Below are 20,697 nucleotides of genomic sequence, written 5' to 3' on the forward strand. Positions count from 1 at the left end.
TGAATGATTCTTACTAAAAAAATAAGGAACAATTCCTGAAATAGAGGTTACTATGGATGGACTTCTGAGTTTCACTACCTAATGTGCAGAGCCCATGTGGAAGGAAAAATAATTCACTATTTACATCAACTAGTGGCAAATTTCCTCTCTAAAGCCTCCCTGTGTAATACATTCTCCCTTCTAGGTCTGCTAGATAGATAAAACAGTGAGTTACTTTTTGTCAAGGCCCAAATAAAGCCTTGATTTAGCACTAGCTATTTGTAAGGTGAAATACATTCTCACCACTTTTGAGCAGCCACTGAGCGGTGAAAGGGATATGAAAGTGATTTGAACTCTAGCAACACCTCTGGCTGGAAAAAAAGCAATGCACAAATGTTTACAAAATAGAGACACTTCGTTTGCAATTTTTATAGGTCTTGCAGAACACTCATTTAACTTGAAAGTACTGGGTATCAGAAACAAGCTAAATAACGATTCCTAGAATGCATGAAAGCTGCACAGTACAAATATTTTACAAGGCTTTTCTTGTAACCTGTGCTGAACTGTGACCTTCTATCAGTCAGTGTGCAAATACCACAGTGAAATGGTACATGAATTCTACCTAATAAACAGCTAAACATGTCCTCCTGATCATACCTTTTATGAGGATCTGCCACCACTCTACTCACAGCCAGCCACGGTATGTATGCTTGGCAACACCTATTCTCACACACATCGCATCACTTGTTCAAACATCAACTACAAACATTGGTGCCCAGCTCCACTGTTCAACACTGTCTTGGAGACTGCAACCAGCAGAAGCAGAGTTATGGTGAACTGGCCAGCCAGTCTACATGCATGCCACCCCAGTGCAGACTGTAAAACACTGTCACAGCAACTGCATAGGGAAACACAGTCTTCTCTCATAGAATCACTGAATGATTAAGGTTGGAAAGGACTTTAAGATCATCTAGTTCCAATCCTACTGGGCTCAATTTATCTGACATTAGATTTCTCTGATAGTAAGTTCTTTGGAGGCAGAATGCACCCAGGAGTGTGTTTGCAAAGCGCAGAACTTGCATAAATTACCTACTGCTATAATACTGTATTTCAACACTGAACAACAAGAAAGGACCTGAAGATACTAGAGTACGAAAAGACTTGCTCCAGTGTGCATGGAGGGTATAAAGACCTGCCTTTAAAGAAAGAATTAAAGTGGGTATTTCATGCATTATTACCTTGGAGCAAACCTAATTGTGAAAAGCATCAAGATACTTTACTCCATGCTGTTAAGAAACAAGTTCTGGTGTAAGAAACCAGAGAGCTGTGATGTCTTTCAAATGGAAAGGGAAGTTGCAGTTCGCTGCATGTGTTCAAGTGATAGTAACATCTGATGTTAATATCTGAAGTGTAGGAGTCTATGTGACATTATTTCTTACAACCACAGTAATGGATTTGAATTTATCATGTTAGTTAACTAAAATCAGGGATATATAGTTGTTTAGCAACTTTCAATTAACTGTTGTGGGTTGTTTATGTTGTGTTGGGGTTTTTTTGATTTTTTTTGTTGTGGTTTTTTTTTTAATTTCTAAATTCTCTGGCTTTTGTATAATCTGAGACAAGCACTTGACATTTCCCAGGGAAAAAAAAAGTGTTTTCCTCTTAGGAATAGTCTTTTCCCCTCCTTCAGAAAAATCCACCTACATTTGGCCCAGTTAAAAGCTTCTGAAAAGCTGTCATCTGCACATGCTCAGCAGGTTTGGTGAGGCACGTCTAAAACCTACCCTCCATGGGCCTGACTAGATGGTGCACATGCTTCTGCCCTGAAAATAACCTGAGTACAGAGGCTCAAATGAGATCTTTTATAATGACTGTTATCTACTGCTCCAACCAGGTAGGTAACCTCTCTCTGCTCTGAATCACGATTCACCCGCTATGAGTAGACTGATAGAGCTACCAATTCCTCAGAGTTACAAACGACCGTGCAATGAATGGACATACAGGTTCCAGCTCTCACAGAGCTTTCCATATTTTATCAAACTGCATATAAAGAGGAAATTCACTCAGAGATCTATATCGGAAGATTGCTGGCAAGGCAATACAGACAAGAATTACAAAGTCAAGAAATAAAAGAATTACAGTGCCTCTGCATTATGGAACAGTATGTAATTTTATGATTTTATGCTATTTTCTCAAAGTTGTCCTTCACAGCACAGATGGATCCTCAACTGTGCATGTTGCCATATAGTCAGCACTGTGTTATCATTAGTTATTGTGTAGTCAGTATTTTATTCTCACCTCGTTTCATGGCCCCAAGCCCCTTCCTTAAACTCTATTCAAACCCTGCTCTGAAGATAGGATGACTAATATCGCCGTTTTTGTGATACTCGTAGTACTTTACAAATGTCAATTTATTTTCATCGCACCCTCTGACTTCTGGCATTTCTAATTACCACTTTTATGTGGGGGACCCGAAACACACTGACAAAGGTTAAACAATATAAGTCACTTTGGATGCGCTATTACAATATCTATTGCCTGGTTTTCCAAGTGCTTGTATTCAAAACTCTGCATCTATTGACCTAATTTGCAGCACTGTGTGCTCAGCACTTGTATAAATCAGACTCTAGACTCCAGTCAAATATGTAGAATGTTGGTAACGTACAATTAGTGACTGTTTATGAGGCAATTACCTAAATAACTTACTGAGTGTTATCCAGGGGCTTTGTAGCAAAAGCAGGTGTAAATCTGCATTTTCACAGGTACAGCTATTCCTTTAATCATGAGTCTCTCTCCCATTCTTCTCTCATTCCACTTCCTCACTCCATGCCCACTTTTTCATCTCCTTAACAAATCAGCAGACCAGGAATGGATGCCTGTGGAGGTGCTATCATGGCCTCAGTACCATCCTACTGTTAGTCACCAGATAATCATATCACGTTTCCACCCTGTTGCAAATGCACAGACACATGCTCTGCAGGATGTCCGATCATATATTTAATCATAGAATCATAGAATAGTTAGGGTTGGAAAGGACCTCAAGATCATCTAGTTCCAACCTCCCTGTCATGGGCAGGGACACCTCACACTAAACCATCCCATACAAGGCTCCATCCAACCTGGCCTTGAACACTGCCAGGGATGGAGCATTCACAACCTCCCTGGGCAACCGATTCCAGTGTTTCACCACCCTAACAGGAAAGAATTTCCTCCTTATATCCAATCTAAACTTCCCCTGTTTAAGTTTTAACCCGTTACCCCTTGTCCTGTCACTACAGTCCCTGATGAAGAGTCCCTCCCCAGCATCCTTATAGGCCCCCTTCAGGTACTGGAAGGCTGCTATTAGGTCCTCACGCAGCCTTCTCTTCTCCAGGCTGAACAGCCCCAACTTCCTCAGCCTGTCTTCATATGGGAGGTGCTCCAGTCCCCTGATCATCCTTGTGGCCCTCCTCTGGACGTGTTCCAGCAGTTAACTATTAAAAACTGCTTCATTTTCACCTCTCAGTCCTGCTAGTGTAGTCTGTAAAGCTGGAACTACATAGGTCAGGACTGGAAGGGAGCTTAAGAAATCCTTCCCCAGGCTGCAAGATTGTATAGGTAACCCGAGACCCAGCATTTTCTACCTTTGCGTATATGACTTTGAAATAAAAATAACTTTTCTTTAGTATACAGTTATTGTGGGAATAACAAATTTTTTTGGATATTCATAATTTTTGTTGCTTTTCCTCAATATTTGATAATTTTTTCCTCTAAAATATTTTAAAGAGTCAAAAAAGATGAAGTGTCACCCATGCTTTAGGTTGATCTTGGGACCATAAAAGTAGATATTTTAAACAACAAATGATCTTCTTCTACTGATCTAAAGCAACTGCTCTAGTGAAAGTTGCCCCTGCCCAGGGCAGGGGAATTGGACCTAGATGATCTTTAAGATCCCTTTCAATCAAATCAAATTTACTATAAATCAATCTTCTATTTGAAGCATCAGTTTATTTAAACCAATTTTCAAGCTAAAAATTACTGTAAACTACAGATTAAATACTATCACTTTGTTTTGTCTGAAATGGCAAAGTAGCAGTTGATGGGAAAGAAAACCTTAATCCGAACCCATGTCCTCTTTAGGATTCTCTGTAAAGGCTCCAATACCATGAGGTGATGAATGACATTTAGCGCTTGCCCGCATCAGTAACTCTAGCAGTGGAGCAGCAGAATACTTTTTATCTTTTTGACTACAGATGGAGGAAATTCAGTTTCCTTTTCACTATTAACTGACAATATACAGTGCCAACCAATAATAGCATGAGCTGTGGAAACTTTCCCACCTGCTGAAGAGGAACTAATTCCCCAGTCTAAAGCACTGAAAGTACTGAGCAAAATGTGCAACTTCCAAATGATTCCTCTTTCCTGAGAGTGTTTTAACACCTGCCATGCATCAGGAATAATTCACATAATACACAGAATACAAGAAAAACATCCACATTTGTGCAAAGTGCCTGAGAGCAGAATGTTACAGTTTTGCGAGACCTTTTTCAAAATGGCATTAGGGACAGGTTGAATTTGGGGCAGGGGATCTAAAACATCTCTATGCGACATCTCACAATACGCTGGGTGAAAACAATCTGGTCACAGAAATTGTAAGTGCATGTAAAAATAAGCCCTCATTCTGTCTTTCTCTATTTCTCTTTATACCAGGAAATATTACTTGGGAGCACGGACACTCTGACATTTTGAAATTTAGTCCCAAATGAGATTCCAGTCAGAAATGCCAGCCCCATGAAAATAATCAGATCCAATCAAATGCAAAAGGTGTGACCTAAATTATCAAAATAAAAACTGGTGATATGAACTCCCTTGGCGAGAACACAGGGTCATCAGAACACAACTCAATAAGGGTAACAGACAGTAAGGAGGTAAAGGCACTGGACAGGAGAAACCCAGTGAATGTGGTGTAACAAGAGAAGATTAAATGTGGTCGAGTGTGGAAAAATCATAGGGATATTGCAACAATGTTTCTAAAAGAGGGAATACAAATGAAAATTAAAAAACAACATGAGACTTGATACACAGAAGCATCTTAATGACATTTGTATCTCCGCAACTTCAAGAGGCTCTCCTTAAAGAAAGCATAAACTGTACGTCTGAAAAGTAAGTGTAAGCATTTGAAAACGTGAAAGGAAAATGGTAACTCTCCTCCTGCAATATCGATCAGGTGGGCTGGGATGCCTGGGGGCAAATGTAGATGTGCAGCTTGCACACACCTAGTCCTGAGCTAGTTTCTTAAGCCAAAAAGGGAAGTTGGTACCTCTAAGACACTACTTATTTCATCCTAAGATAGACATCTGAAACAGGTCAGATGAATAACACTGTACAAACGACAATTTATCTCCGCTGGCTATACGCCGTGACTGAGCAGGTCAGCCTAAGGTGTCTACACTGTAAGCTTCAGAGATGAAGTTGAACCCCACTCAAAGCAGCTGTTGTTTTCACGTGACTTGTGAAATGCTTGCTGACTTTTTGAGAAATGCAAACAAATTTTCCAGAGCACTCACCCTGAGGGTTATTGACCGAGGTGGTTTCTGAGGAGGATCTTCGTGAAGCCTGTCCCCCAAAGATGCCAGAACACGCTTCCGGTGGCCAAGCAAGCTAATTTTTAAGACCTGAAATAATAACAAAAAATACCTTGTTAAAAAGAACACACTGCAATCATTAAATGAAGATCTATTCAGAGTGAAGCCATTTTCTTCTTAACCCTTTTAACAAGTTAGTCCATTACACAAGCTAAGCAGACAGCAGGGCGAGGCAGTCAGCCGAGAAAACAAGAGGCAAGGTCAGAGGAAAAACCCTGAAGAATGAAGGAAGAAACCAAAGCAGGTATAGATGTGGAAAACTGGAAAAAAAATATAAATCAAAAATTAGTAATGAGGAAAGGAAAATGAAACAAGAAGAGAAGGCAGCAGAGATGGAGCAAAAACAGGGAGAGGGAGAAAGACTGGAGAAGAAAACGCAGAGGCGCCGGCAGGCAGTGAATGATGAGGATTAAGAGGATTCACAGGATAGATGAGAAAGGGAGTGAGTAACAGCCAGCAAATGCTTAGAGAACGCAAGAAGGGAGAAAAGGAAACTCACAGTGAATAAATGTTAGCACTTCTAATTCAATTCACCATGCCTTTCACAGGTAATCTCTGAATGACACATACAGTTTGAATTATCATGTAGAATCATCCTTGCATAAGAAACACAGGATGTACAAACTTCGTCCTGGAGGTGTATTACTTTTATCAGATGCGATGAAAAAAATCTCTGTTGCACACAAATGTGACTGTCAATGGACAGATTCAAATACATTGTGCTTGTCCAAACTCCAAGAACACTGACAAAAAGGTGTACTGAATTTACTGCAACCACTCCCCACTTGTATCTCTTTGTGTCCCTGCCACATACAAAACCACAACTGCTCTCAGGAAAACAGAGAGGACAGAAGCAGCAAGTTGGAAAATCAAACATTAACGAAAAAGAAAATCATATTTGTTGCTATTCTTTCATGGTTACAATGCCCTAATTGTAGAAGCAAACCCCTGCTCTGCAGAGTCGTGTCCTCATGTAACTCTTCCAGACTGTATATATGGTTTCATACACCAGAGCTGCCTCCATTCCCACTCAGAAGACAGTACTTCCCACTATATTTAGGACCACCATGTGTCAACACCCTTCAGTAGAGAGGAATTTCTCACTCAACCCAGAAAAAGTAATATTCTCCAAGAAGCCCTGAAAACGCTCTTTAAGTGAACAATTATCTCAGTTTAAGCAGTACCACTAAGAGCTACCATTCATGAGAACAAACAGAACCTAAACCCCAACAACTCCTCTACGACATCTCTTAGATCCACTATCTCAGGATACAGTGGAGCAACATGCTGTCATTATTATGGTGGGTGAAATCCTGCTCATCCATAGACATGTGAATTGGTCCACACTTCCTCTGTTGGATGCTTCTGTACTATCTGATACTGTTGAACATAAAGAACATCTTGTCTGCCTGCATCTATTAAGTAATGGGCTATGACATGAAAGAGATTGAGGCCTTCCTTGGAGAGGCAGCTTACTGGGCTGTTGCAGACCCAAGCCACAGAGTCCCACAAGCCTGCTGTGTGCTTCCTTATTAGTCTAAATCTGGAGAAGCACAAGTGAAGCTGAGACAGCGCAGCACACACAAAAATGCCAGAGGCATGCAGGAGACAGTTATGTATTTAGTTTACATTGAATGTTAAACACAAGGGTGCACAGTTTGTCTCCGTATTTAACTATATGAAACACGGGAATGAACTACAGCCGCTTTAAGCATTACTCAGGCAATGCATTTCAATGAACTTGCTTATTTCTCAGTCCTTCCCAATCATCAAGAACATTTATCCAGAGATTTTTAAGTCAAGCTACAGTTCTCACGTTGTTTCGAGCTCCTTGGTGCTCTGGCTGCCTTATTAGCCGTATCAAACCACACAAAGCAATTCTCTTTGACTTAACAGAGCTGTTGAACAGGAGAGCAAAGGACAGAAGTATTGAGGGACTTTGCACATGAGAGGTCAGCAGATGGGTCTAAATGGCTATATTATTTCAAAAACTGTGCTCAATTTGAAAGCAATACAGATCTTTAAACACCATAAGCACTGCTAAGCTTATTCAACATGTAGTTTTTCCATTAAAATAGTGGTCACCCCAAATCTGAAGTGGTAGGGATTTAAAGATGCAACCTACAGAAACATATGGTCCTCAGCCAACAGGGAGCTGTAGCCCAGTCCTATCTGCACCACATACTCTTGTTAACTGAGGATGGCTGTATTCTTCTGGAAATGGACTCCCTAGTAATTTTCTTACTTAGAAAACCTGTTTCACAACTTACAAATATAAAATACTGTTTTCTGAAACACTTCTATATTTTAGTTATCAGAGTTTAACAAACACCCTGAAACTCTGAAAACTTGTTCTGTGATGGATTACCCTTGACAATATTTATGCAAAATGTCAAATATCACAAATATAGGTCAACAGAGTGCAATGGTAAAGTTGCCTAAAGCAGTATCTTAGAAATATGATAATCCTGTGTATCAGGTAACCATTAGAAGTCTTATACTTCTTTAGCCCACAGGTTACTTCCCCAGGAATATTTTCTACATACCTGATAACAGTGAACACAGTTAACACTGAACTATAGTGGCAGCCAATACAGCTCACTTCTGCTTTGTAGCGAAGCATTCATTTGTGAAATGAGCTTTGCAGTGTTGCCGCAGGAATCAGCTACAACATGTCAAGAAACTATTCAGTGTAGCCTAAGGCCCTCCACAACCTGTGATTCTGTTACTGGGACAAAAAAAAAGGCATTTACATGACATGCCACTTTCCACACCAACAGTAGGATACCTGAGACAAAAATAATACAACTCCATCACATACATTCGCTTACATTTGGTGCTGTAATACAATTAAAGGAGAATAGGGCAAGTCATTTGTCCAAAGAAATGACACATGTTCACAAACCCAGTAATATTTTTACATCCATATTCTCCAATTATTAGCATGCAAAATGAAATTCCACTAGGAAATGTAAGGAATCCACAAACGTAACCAATGTTACACTTTGCATTTAGATTTCTTAGTTGACAGATGTTTTAAAAAACAAACACATGTAGTCCAGTAAGTCCCTGATGACTGTGTATGTGCAGATGCTGGAATTAACAAGTTATTCCATCTAAAACTAAGCATTATTTCTGCAAGTCTTCCGCCTGATCTTTTCTTCTGATTGAACAATATGATCCAATACTGTATTTTTACAATTTTTCTACTCCCCTCCTCCCTCCCCCTTTAAAATCAATATTTTAAAGATTACTGAAATTCAAGTAACAAATTTTCTTTCTTTTGGGATAACCTGAAAAGTTAGCTGTATGGGCTAACAGGAGAACCATAAAAGTGCAAGTGGTCTGGACTAAACGTGTAGCAGCCATCAGACACTGGGAACTAGCCACAAACTAGACAGTGATAAGAATAGTACTAGTGATTCTCTGCTAGCAGCATCAGACAATTCAGAATTTAAGAAGCAAAAAACAGCAAATACATGCCAACAAGGTGTGATCTTCCTATTTCTGCAAGCAAAGAGCCCAAAATGCTAGCTAAATTCAATTTTATTAACCATTTTACTGCTGATCATACAGGAATAAATTCCAGGCTATTTGGAACTGTGGGTGAAGGATACATTGATTAGTCCTACTTTGCTGCCACAATGACACCCCACAGGGCTTTATCCTAAAGCACAGCACTGCCCAGAATACACAGGAAGTGAGCCCAGACCAACCAGTGCACCTCGCCTGATCATCAGAGTTGGTGTAACCGAAAATTTGAGAAAGGATTAAATACACTTGCTATATAAATTCCCAGCATGGACAACTGTACAAAATGTTTACAAATCCTATCCACAGAACTGCTGTCAGTGATAAACAATTAAAATAAAAAAAAAACCCTACGCCCCACATACTGACCAAGTTTACATACTGTAATAGTTGGGATATTTTGAAAGATAAATATGCCTGAGTCAGCTGTGATGTTGAATGCCCAGTGGCTTACCAGACACAGCCAAATCCAGTCCAAACCATATTAAACATCTGTTGAATTTTTCACATACGGATACTTTATGCTCTTTCTCATCCTGACTGCAGCTACTGATTCCTTCCAACCCTAAATTATCATAAACTGTTGCCATTTTTATCAGGCCAGGGATTTTCCTATAGAGCCCTGACTTCGCAGCAAAGCACAGGCACAGGAAAACAGAGAGGCTCCAAAGGACCCTGCAGGTCAGAGACTTGCTCCAACTGTGCTAGATGCAAGACTTACCTGGTTTCCACAACTGCAGTGGAACCAATTGTTTCTTATGCCTACAAAGAGTCTTGCAAGAGACTTACAATTTCATATCATAATGATATGAAATACGCACCATTACTGCCCTGAATTAATTACCCAACTGGAAACAGATGTCTGTTGTCTTGATGACAGCATTTCACAAAGACAGATGGCTGCCTAGTAAGCCCCATTTCTATACATTATCATGAGGAACTGATGTTTGTTTGGTGTGTTCCCCCACACCAGATATATAATTTAGTTCCAGATCTCCAGTTTAATGGTACCACGAAGTCAAAGGCAAGAGTATTCTCCAAGTAAGAGTAATTTTTAATCCCAGGTTGTTACACTCTGAGCTGCACTGCTGCACATTACATGCTGTCACAGCAGTGGTGTTACAATGCTGTTCAGCCCTTACCATCCCAGGTCACATTCGTGTGGGTTAGAATTTATTATTTTTTTGCAGAAGTTCTTATTTTTATCATGTTTTGTTTTCCAAAAAGGAAACTGTTTTCCAATTTCTCATTAGTTTAAGAATTGGCTGACTGAAAATATCAGGTGCTAGTACTTTTAGCTCCACTAAAGAGGAAAAAAAAAATGTAACGGTAATTTTGTGCTTGCAATTGATAACCCTCAATATTTCAGTGGAGAAATATTAATTTAATTTTTCATTAAGAAAAATCAGGAAAACACAATGAAATAAGGCCTGGCCACGTTACCTTCTGAGGATGTGTCACAGGCTACATGCTGAACCGCTATTTAAAAACAAATTTTTAATAAAAAAAGAAGTTAAATCCATGGCCTTTAAAAAAATAAATTGGAAAAATAAATCACAGTTTAATGATTTTGCAAGTCTCAGATGTAATGACAAATATTACATATGTGCATTTTTATTACACAAGGCTCAATACCCCATAAATCAGAAATCCTTAAAGTCTGTTATACATACAAACTCAAAGATTATTACAATAATGCTTATGTATTCTGAGAGATAAGGCTGAAAACATTACCTATGTGAAAAATAGCAAGCACTAAGCAGGTCTGTACATAAAGTGAAAACATTTCTTCTGTTTTCACAGGCAGCAAGTGGAGAAAATATTGGGCAGTTTGAAAGGTGGAGTACGTTTCCAAATTGAGTCCTAGTGGATAGACTTTTTAGACTGTTCCCTCCACTGATGACATACATTTCCACCTGTCTGTTGAGCTAATGACAGATCTAGTCACTGGTTCAGATCAGGTTTGGAAATGTGTGGTCACAGACATCAGGAGTATTATTACTGACCAAGCTTCGTGAGGTCTTCAATGTTAATCATACAGCACTATGAGAGAGCAATAGCAGTGGCAATATGTTATCCCATAGCATTTTGCAGGATTGCATACACAGCAAATGAATTTTAATTAAAGTTTCTGGTACTACAAAACATTTCATAATGAGCTAATCATTTATTTATCTGGTTTTAATACACAATTATCAGCAAAGCACATTAATCTGTATACAAGTGTGAAGTACAGCGTGTACAACAACAGGAGACACAAATCTCCATAGAAAATTTTAACAGCTCTAACATTGATCCTTTCTCTGATCTTGATTAAATTTCATCACGGATTTAATTCCAAGGAAAAGGGAAAAAAATAAACAACGTTCAAGGCCTTTTAAAGAGTGGGACATTTGTCTACTAAATAAATAGCCTTTTTTTTTTTTCTAAAGCCTTGTAATACCATACTATAATGAATGATTTCACATCAGAAGAAGCAAACAGCCATTCACTGCTTGGAGTAAAAATGCACATTAATGTAGCTCACAGTTATAACCAATGCAGTCATAAAAAGGTAAGCTCTGTCATATGAGAATAAGATCAGTTAATTATACAGATTTTAATATATTAGGATTCAGAATTATTTCTATATCATGTAATTATATAGTCTGATAAAAAAGGCAGTAAAAATTATGAAAAGCCTAGGGAGGCATGAAATATCTCCTTCTAATACTAGAATTTAACAGAGGTCCTTCTATGCATTGCTTTTTTAAATTGTCAACATCTTTTAGATACATAATGACTGCAGGAAAAATACAGAAAGAAAAGCTAAATACGGGACAGGAGAACCTGGACCAAGGATCAGAACAAATGTCAGATGTTAGTCTGAACACATTCAGTTTACTAGTATATTTGCCAGTTACTAGCTGTATGCACAATAGACCTAATTATTATTGCACTAAAGTATTTTCAGTTTAGTAAAATTATTTTTCTGTAGTGTAAAACATTCACATTGAAAGCATGGGCTCCACCCTTGAATATCTAGTTCAAGCCAATTCTACACCCAGAAGCTAACTACGGCTTGCATTCAGGCTGTGCTATGGAATGATTGGCACAAGACACCACACACAGCAATCCAAAATACGCTTATCCCCTTAAGTATTAAACATTCCAGAGTTACAAACTTGATCATGTATTACTATTCTACTGCTAGCATTAATATTTATCCTCTATTTTAAGGGAAGAACTGTAAAAGTATCATAAAGATAAAAATGTGAAAAGTGTTTTCAGCCTTTGCTACAAAAGCCATCACTGGCTATGTAAATACTATACTAGTATGAACTGATAGCATGATCTAAGGACACAACCAATCCCGATTCACTGCCAAAGTATAGGTTAATTGTCCCATAAGTCTTGTGAAAACTGCATGGAAATGCTTCCTTAGAAGATCTGCAGAAGAAAACACCAGGATTTGCTCAGACAGGAGGGATGCTGGGCTGCATGGCAGGAGCAGCTTCAGCAGAGCAACCTCCCAGGGATCTTGCTCCAAGGATCCCATCCACCTTGAAAAGAGACTTGGGAGGAGGACAGGGAGCAGTTCTCTGTAGGGCCTGTGTAAGGAAGCTCCTCATCTGCTTCCTTACTTGGCCACAGAAAGCTAATACTGGCATAAGTAAATGGGCAGGAAAGTATGGCGAAGGACAGGGGAAAGAGGAAGGGATGGAAATCTCATTTTTAACAGCTGCTTGTGCTTACAGCACTGCAAACCAAACAGGAGATGCATCCACCAGTGAAACTGCAGCTCCTTTTACACTGGACGCCCAAAAGAAGAGGGCATAAAAAAGTAAATCTGTAAAGAACCCGAACACCAACATTTAGAAAGAAACTACGGTCTTTGGGCCTATGGTTTTTAGTATTCAGCAGTTACTAGTTTTCTAGTTTGTCTGTCAGGTGTCTACCATTTTCTCCCCAAGGACTGGAGCAAACCTGGCAGAGATAGGGTAGCCATTTAATGAAAAATGTTTTTCTTCTCACAACTGTTTCTGTCTTATCAGTAATCAGTGTGGATTCACACTACTTGCCCTGGTTTCAGTGGGGATAGAGTTAATTTTCTTCCTAGTAGCTTGTACAGTGCTGTGTTTTGGCTTTAGTCTGAGAATAATGTTGAGAGCACAGGGACGTTTTAGTTGTTGCAAAATTGAGATTACCCTAAATCAAGGACTTTTCAGTTTCTCATAGTCTGCCAGTGAGGGGCTGCCAAAGAAGCTGTGAGGGAGCACAGCCAAGACAGCTGACCCAAACTAGCCAAAGGTATATTCCATACCATAGAACATCCTGTCCAGTATATCAGCTGGCGAGATGTTGGCTGGATGCTGCTGATCACTCCTCAGGACAGGCTGGGCCAGTCAGCGGGCGGTGAGTGCTGTTCTGTGCATCACTTATGTTTCTTGGGTTTTATTCCTCTCCCTCTTTTCTCTATTATTATTACTATTATATTTTACTTTATTTCAGTTATTGAAAATGTTCCTATCTTAACCCATGGGTTTTACCTTTTTCCAGTTCTCCTCCCCATCCCACTGGGGGAGGGAACAGAGGGAGTGAGCAAGTACCTGTGTGGTACTTAGTTGCCAGCTGGGGCTAAACCATGACACTACTGCAGAGGGGCTACTTTGCCTCAGCCATGCCTTTCTTTGACAGCATTTGGCACACTGCATGAAGTAAAACACATTTTGTGATGTGCTAGTATAGGTGCCGTTGACTCTATTCTGGGTACCATGTGTTATGCAGTCCATGGATGTCACCTCTCTCAAGATTGTAATTTCATTACTTACAGGAAATAAACACCTACGTATGTGATGTGATGTAAAGAGGGTCTTCAATTACCACTCTATCTGCTCTGCAGCAACAGCCAGCTGACCAATTCCATTACTTTTCTTTCAGCAAGGGCACTCCACAAAAGAATAAACTTTGAATGACTGACAATCTCAGTATAGCACATGGCATGATATACAACCTTAGCATAAAAATAATAAAATTTCTCCATCAATTTATTTTCCCAGTTGTCTTACACTATCCTGGCTTGCAATCTTTGCTCATTAAACAACTACACAATTAAACTCATTAAAACAATTACTACAGGTTCTAGAAAAAAAATCACGTCTTGAAACAAATGGCACCAGTCTCTCTCCTCAGGTTTCAGCCCCTCTTCCCCCATCATCAATCTCATCCTTTAACAACTGGAGGAAGCTACCATGTGTGTAAAATACACCAATTAATCTCAACTGCATCTATAGTAATCTACTGTTTCTTTCAGCTAGTCTTATTGATTAGCATAACTAAAATAAATTAAGGGCAATTTTTCTAACCAACATTAGGTTGGGACTGCGAGGATGTTTGTCAGATTCTGAACTCCTAATCTTGTCCACTTTCCAGCCACTTGGTATGGCTCAAAAACCCCTATTAGTTCTTCCGTATATCCTTGCTTCATTCATACCCTTTATGCTATCACTACAGTAGCAATGCTATTACCTTAAAAAAAGCAATGGTGACCATGGCAGAGCAGAATCATACATCATAGGCAGAGCCGGCATCATGCTGTACTTTGACTCTTAATCTGTGAGGAGGAAGCACTGTGGGTGGGAGAGAACAGGCTCTATAAGCACAGCAGGATGGCTGGATTAACTCTGCCAGGGGCAGCAAGGGGACAGCAAAAGCATTTCTCAAAATATCTTTTTCTTTCATGCCTTGAGGTAAGAGCAGGAAGGAACACCATCAAAAAGTGGGGTTACAAAAAGATACAAATAAAGTGCCAAAATATTCGTCTGTCAATAGCTCAAGTAGGTTCTTTCCTTGTGGCTCTGAACACCACAACAAATTCCAATGTAAAAGATTACTGTCTGCACAATTTCAGAGAAATTGAAACTGCAAGGCCGTTCAGATCATACACATCTTCTTATGCAGATTCCTTCATTAAACATTCAACATTAGTCTGGCTTAAGGAAGAAACATTTTTGTACATAACCAAATTAGAACAAAGCGAGTGGGCAAGCTGTACTGAAGAGCTCTCCAAACAGGCGGCTGATTTTGTACTACGGCTGAAAAAAAGACAAACTGAACTTCATGTTAACAGTGAAAAACAGCAAAGCTTTGGTCATCTCAAACTTGCTGCCCTTAAAGTTGCATTATAAATTAAAAAGAATATAGATGAGTGTATCTTTTTGAATTCCAGGGTTTGGACAGATACATTGTTAATGAAGAACTCTGGCAAAACCCACCAAGGAATGGGTTATCATGGGAAAGGCTTTCTTGTTATAAATTCCATTTGAATTTTCCCAGTGAGAAGGGCTGCACAGGACTCCTTGTACAGTGTAGTGTAGTGTGTTTTCTTCACCTCTACTCTTTCTCTCCTTTTCTCCAGCCTTATCAAAAGTTCCTGAAAAAGGGAAGCTCTCTGCAAAGGGAGTATCAAAAAGAGGATAAACATGATCTCCACACTGTGGCTTTGCTTTTCTTATTTTTCATCTTAGGCCCATCCAACCCATGCAATGAAGCTGAAAGAAAGAAAGGCAGTGCCAAGGAGTTCATTACCCATTTTTCCCATCAGTAGTAGTAACACCGGCAGTCCTTGTTTTGCAGAGTGCTACGTGAGGGGGCTAGTCACAAAGATGACGTAGCAGAACCATGAATGCAGCTAACTACAGGGCAGCAGCCCCACACTGCAAGAAGTCAGAGCCCCCAAATCTTGTCTATAATGATTCCTAAACCTCTCAATGTTTCAAGAATCTCCCCAATGTCTAGTCATTACTTTTATAATTCTAAATAGTTATTTAGCAAATATCCTTAATCAAATGATTTTTGATTTTTTTTGTTAATATTCAACCTGAATTTTCTCTTCTCTAACATTGCTGTCCTCATGTAGTTATGAAAATAATTCACCATTATTTCCTTTCTAACATCAGCTTACATGTTGGCAGAAACTTAAGTTTGCCCTCAGTCTTGTTCCTCCTAGAAGAAACATGCCCGTTACACTAGCCATTATTTCTAACATATACCATGAGCAGAAACAATTCCTCTTCTCCTAATCTAAAAAGTAATATAAATATGTAAAACTTTTGCTTAAAAAGAAAACCCAAACAAAAAAATAAAACCAAAGAACAGTTTTCTTGTCTTTTGCAAGTTATTGACCTTAACATACATGCAATTTTGCAAAATTCTTATACCAAGAATAACTCCTGCTCTTCAATTTGTTTTACCTGGTCATAAGGAATCCAACATATAAACCCATTATCCCAGCTGAAACACAAAGGAGACCACTCCCTGGGACAGAAATCTACAAGCTTTTATAAACACTCCTCTTGTTAGTATGCAGAACATTCATATATCATTGCCCTTTTTTTGTGCTATGCTGTTGTCTGATGTTCAGTCTAATACCCAGTAGCTTTACTACTCCTGCTCAGATTATTCCCCCAGTATTGCTGTCCAGTAGAACAGTCAGAGTTTGTTATATTCTCTCACGTGATCTGTGCTTCCAAAATAAATCTTTCACATTTCTTCAATTAAATCTTATATAATTGATCCTGCCCATTTATGCATTACAAAGATCATAATCTCTTTAATCCTAATCTACAAATGTTACTATGAAGTTAAATATTCACCCTCTGGATCAGAACTAATGCTATGAAAAACCACATCTGTGTTGGACAACAAGTTTGTAGACCTTTAATTTTACTAGAGCTTCAAATGTTAAACCAGAAAGAGATTATTTTACATGTATATTTATATCTATTAATATATAGTATTAGGTATAATACTGTAATGTATAGCCAGAAGTAGTATTGTGAAACCAAGTTTCTACATTGTCCTGTCACAAACATGCACTGCAGTACAGATCACATTAACTCACTGTAACATAAGAAATCTTGTCATGAACATTTTACACCCAATCACCACATGAACTATGACTAATTATAAATCAGAAGAGTAGATTTACATGAATGGCAAGAGAAAAAAACCCTCTTATTATGGATGATTAGATGATAATGTAACTTACATTACATATTTGCTATGTTCTCATATGTAACCACTTGAGTTATCTTCATATAACTTAGACTTAGAATGTATTTCTGTACTAACAAATTAAATAATGTTTTGGGGTTTTCAAATGAATAAGTAAGTGTAAATTTGGTCACTGTTAAGTAAGTATAGTTTTAGAAACTACTATTCAAGTACATGTGGGGTTTTTCAGTTCTCCCTGTATTTGTAATCCAGATCTGAATGCAGAAAAGTGTAAGGCTTTTCTCATTTTAAGAACTCTGACATTCAAGCTTACTTGTTTCTGCTCTAATATGAACCTTTGAATCATAAAACATTTTCTTTTCATGATTTGTGTTCATATTTTCTTATCAGATTTCTCAGAGATACTTAACAGCGTAAGTAAACAAAATTTTTGCACAGAATTGAAAGTAAATTACTGTGTTACTTTACTAGTAGAAATGAAGAATACTTATGGAAAAGGTTAAAATATGCTTTTGAAATGTTATGTTTCTGTATCACATACAATGGGCTTACTCAGCTTCAGGCAATTTCTTAATCTTCAGGAAATCATTCTGCGTTTCACCCTGATTTGGTCCAAGATACAGCTGATCTTTTCTGAATTAACACCTATCACAAGGGACTTACGAAGTGCTGATGTTCCCACTGAGCCCCATGGGACTTGAATGCCCTCCCTGGCAGTGAGCCCAGAGGACAGAACTAGCATGAGAGCAGTGCATCCCCGTTTTCCCATCAAAGCGCAGCATGGATGGGCTGGTGAAAATTACCTAGATTCTTCACTCTTGAAGATTTAGAATTACATGTAAAGTTAACAAAACATTTTAAAAGAAAACACTAAATATCCTGGCACTTCAGAGCTGCCCAGGAGATAAGATTATGTATTTCAGTTCTGAAAAGAGAGGGAGCAGAGCATGGTGCACACACTAGCATACTGAAATTATGAAATGTATTCTCAGAAAATAGCTCTCTGCTTCCAAAGCCCTCTGGGGATTGACACAGAAGCATCAGTTCAAAACTGGCCTGCTGGGAGTCCATGTGATAAAGGAGTTTGAAGCACAGTAGGATGCTTTAATACACTTATATCCCTGCCACCATCAGGGTGCGCCCTTCCCATTGGGGCTTCTTTGCAGCCATCCTGCAGTCCAACTGCTGCAAGCCAGTGCTGCTCAGGGTCATGCTTCGTTGCTAGGACGGACACAGGCAGCACTGAACACCTTCAGAGACAGCTCCAACTATATAGCATTACAATCTACATTTGTGTTACAGATCAGTGTAAACTAAGACCTCAGACAGGCCAGGGATTCCTCTGTGGTGAGGGAGTAATGGGGAAAGCAAATAAATGACAAAACACTAAGTGTATATCATTAATCAAAAGACAGTGAGAAGCACCACGAGATACAATTAAGTCCTAACTGTACAAGGAATTGTATCTGTTGAGAACTTAAAATGCAAATGTTAAATTTTATTAATCAACTTCTTAATTGCAGATACAACCAACGCACACTGGAAAAATAAGGTAAAATGGGAATTTGGAACCCATCAGAGAGAAAATGAGTGCCAGAAATTTGAAAAGAATGTATAAGACAAGAGAAGAACATGAGAACAAGGAAGATCAGAAAATAGGTCATTATAGTAATAAAATGAAAAATAGCTAATGGAAGGATTTACATTTTATAATAAAATTAAAAGATAATTATCTGAAAAATATCAGTAGGTGACATCCACAAGGCATTTGTGGTAAACCAGAGTAGATTACATTATTTGTCTCTTCTGGTTGCTCAGATAACTTTCCTATTTTCTTCTTTACAAACTCAACTTCCTTCTCTCTCATTTGTCAACCTCCTCCCTTCCTCTAACATCTTATTCTCAGTTCAACAGGCCCCAAATTCCTTTCCCTGTTGTACCTTTGCTCCAGGTCTCCTGCATTTCTTTAGTGCCCTTCACTCAGCTCAGCACTTTAATCTGCATTTGCAACCATACTCCAACCTTGCCCAGCAGACCGCTACAGCGGTGACAGGGCGAAACAACAAAGGAACAAGCTAAAACTGATGAACAAGTAAGGTAAAAAGTCCATGGAAAAACTGAAAGGAAGATGTTGGATTAATAATAAAATCAGATTTGATTTCATGGTATCTGCTTTCCTCCATAAGCAGTGAAATAACCGTGTAACAAACATTTTTTAAAGTATGTTCAATGTCTATTATACATGTCATTTATGCTATAACCACCCAAGCTTGCAGAAGAAGACTGCCTCATTCTTCAGCAATCTCTGTCCTTATTTTGCACCTCTAGGATATCGTTGAAATGAAGAGAACAAACACCCACATACATTTCTATTCTTTCATAGTCTGTACAGTGAGTCTTCTGCACAAGTGGTGCTGCTAGGAGCACTGCAACCAGCTTGCTTCATCAGCTGTGACCTAGCACAACTTAGTATACTACCAGGCATAGTATGATGGTTTAATTCTATATTGAGATAAAACACAGAGAGAAATTTTTTTATGTTTTATCATGAAAATGTTTTACCAATAGGAAACATTTTTCAGAATGGCTATTCAATAATATTTTGAAGAAAGAAGGGATTTTGTGAACATGGGTGCCTGCTATGGATTTCTTAAAAAATGTGCATCTAATGTTTAGCTATTTAAAATTTCATGACATCTCTTCATTGCATACATTTTCTTACTGTGTAAATTGAAAATGATTGCAGTGTCATGAAGTGAGAAATACTTAGAAAATACCAAAATTTACTTCTTTGTGTTACCATTGTATTATTTTGCTAATAATTTGTGGATGCCCCCAGGAACTGGCATATATGTTAAAATCACCTAGGGTCAGTTTTAACAATATGCAAGCTTCAGTGGTTTAGAATTTCATATTTTTAAGAAAACATGGCATGTGTTTGTATCAGCAAGTTTCACCCGTCATTATCCATCTTCCTCCTACACCTTTCTAGTATAAAAACCCCCTTCTGCTTGCTGACAGAATACTAATTTGGCTTCATTTAAATGCTGGAGCAGCATAGTCCAGCTATCTCATTTAAAATATGTGTAAAGCTGTGAAACAATTGACAAGCACAACGAAGTGTGTCTACCGTAAGATCTGCATGGAATTACTCTTCAATAGACACTAAAAATCCAAAAGCCTTCACTAGCTTCAGCCCCTCCCCCCCCCCATGTATCTCTCAAAATCAGGGTAATATTTACCTAGCAGCTCACCACTTCATACCACCCGTTAAGCTTAAAGGCCATGTGATGTATACCTAGAATACATTATATAGGCTTCTAATAGTGCAGGGGCAGTCACTCGTTCTTTTAACTTCAACCACAATTTTATTCTGTGCTTGGAATAATAAAATGTACGTTAACAAATCCTGCAAGAGGAAATTCTGCATATGAATACTACAGTAACTCTGTATTTAGAGTGTTCTATGGACAAGACCTAGCCTGGTATCCCTCAGTGACACCTTCTAGTGACCTGTGTTGACAAATCTTCCAGCCCAACCTCCTTGTAAATGTGTAGTTTTAAGGTA

General features: G+C 38.7%; 1 protein-coding gene across 7 annotated transcripts in view; it reads right to left on the reverse strand.

The window, feature by feature from the left end:
- Nucleotides 1-20,697, reverse strand: part of LOC136010239 (ankyrin repeat and sterile alpha motif domain-containing protein 1B-like) — a 443,611-nt gene that overhangs the window by 45,378 nt on the left and 377,536 nt on the right. For 4 of the 7 annotated variants that reach the window (XM_065671139.1, XM_065671131.1, XM_065671120.1 and 1 more), the window contains exon 4: nucleotides 5,526-5,633. The exons of the other annotated variants lie outside the window; for them this stretch is intronic. In XM_065671139.1, coding sequence (XP_065527211.1) covers nucleotides 5,526-5,633 — 108 coding nt within the window. The remainder of the gene's footprint in view (nucleotides 1-5,525; nucleotides 5,634-20,697) is intronic. 7 annotated transcript variants of the gene reach the window in all.

This window comes from Lathamus discolor, chromosome 1 (assembly GCF_037157495.1).
Source record: "Lathamus discolor isolate bLatDis1 chromosome 1, bLatDis1.hap1, whole genome shotgun sequence".
Taxonomy (NCBI): Eukaryota; Metazoa; Chordata; class Aves; order Psittaciformes; family Psittacidae; genus Lathamus; species Lathamus discolor.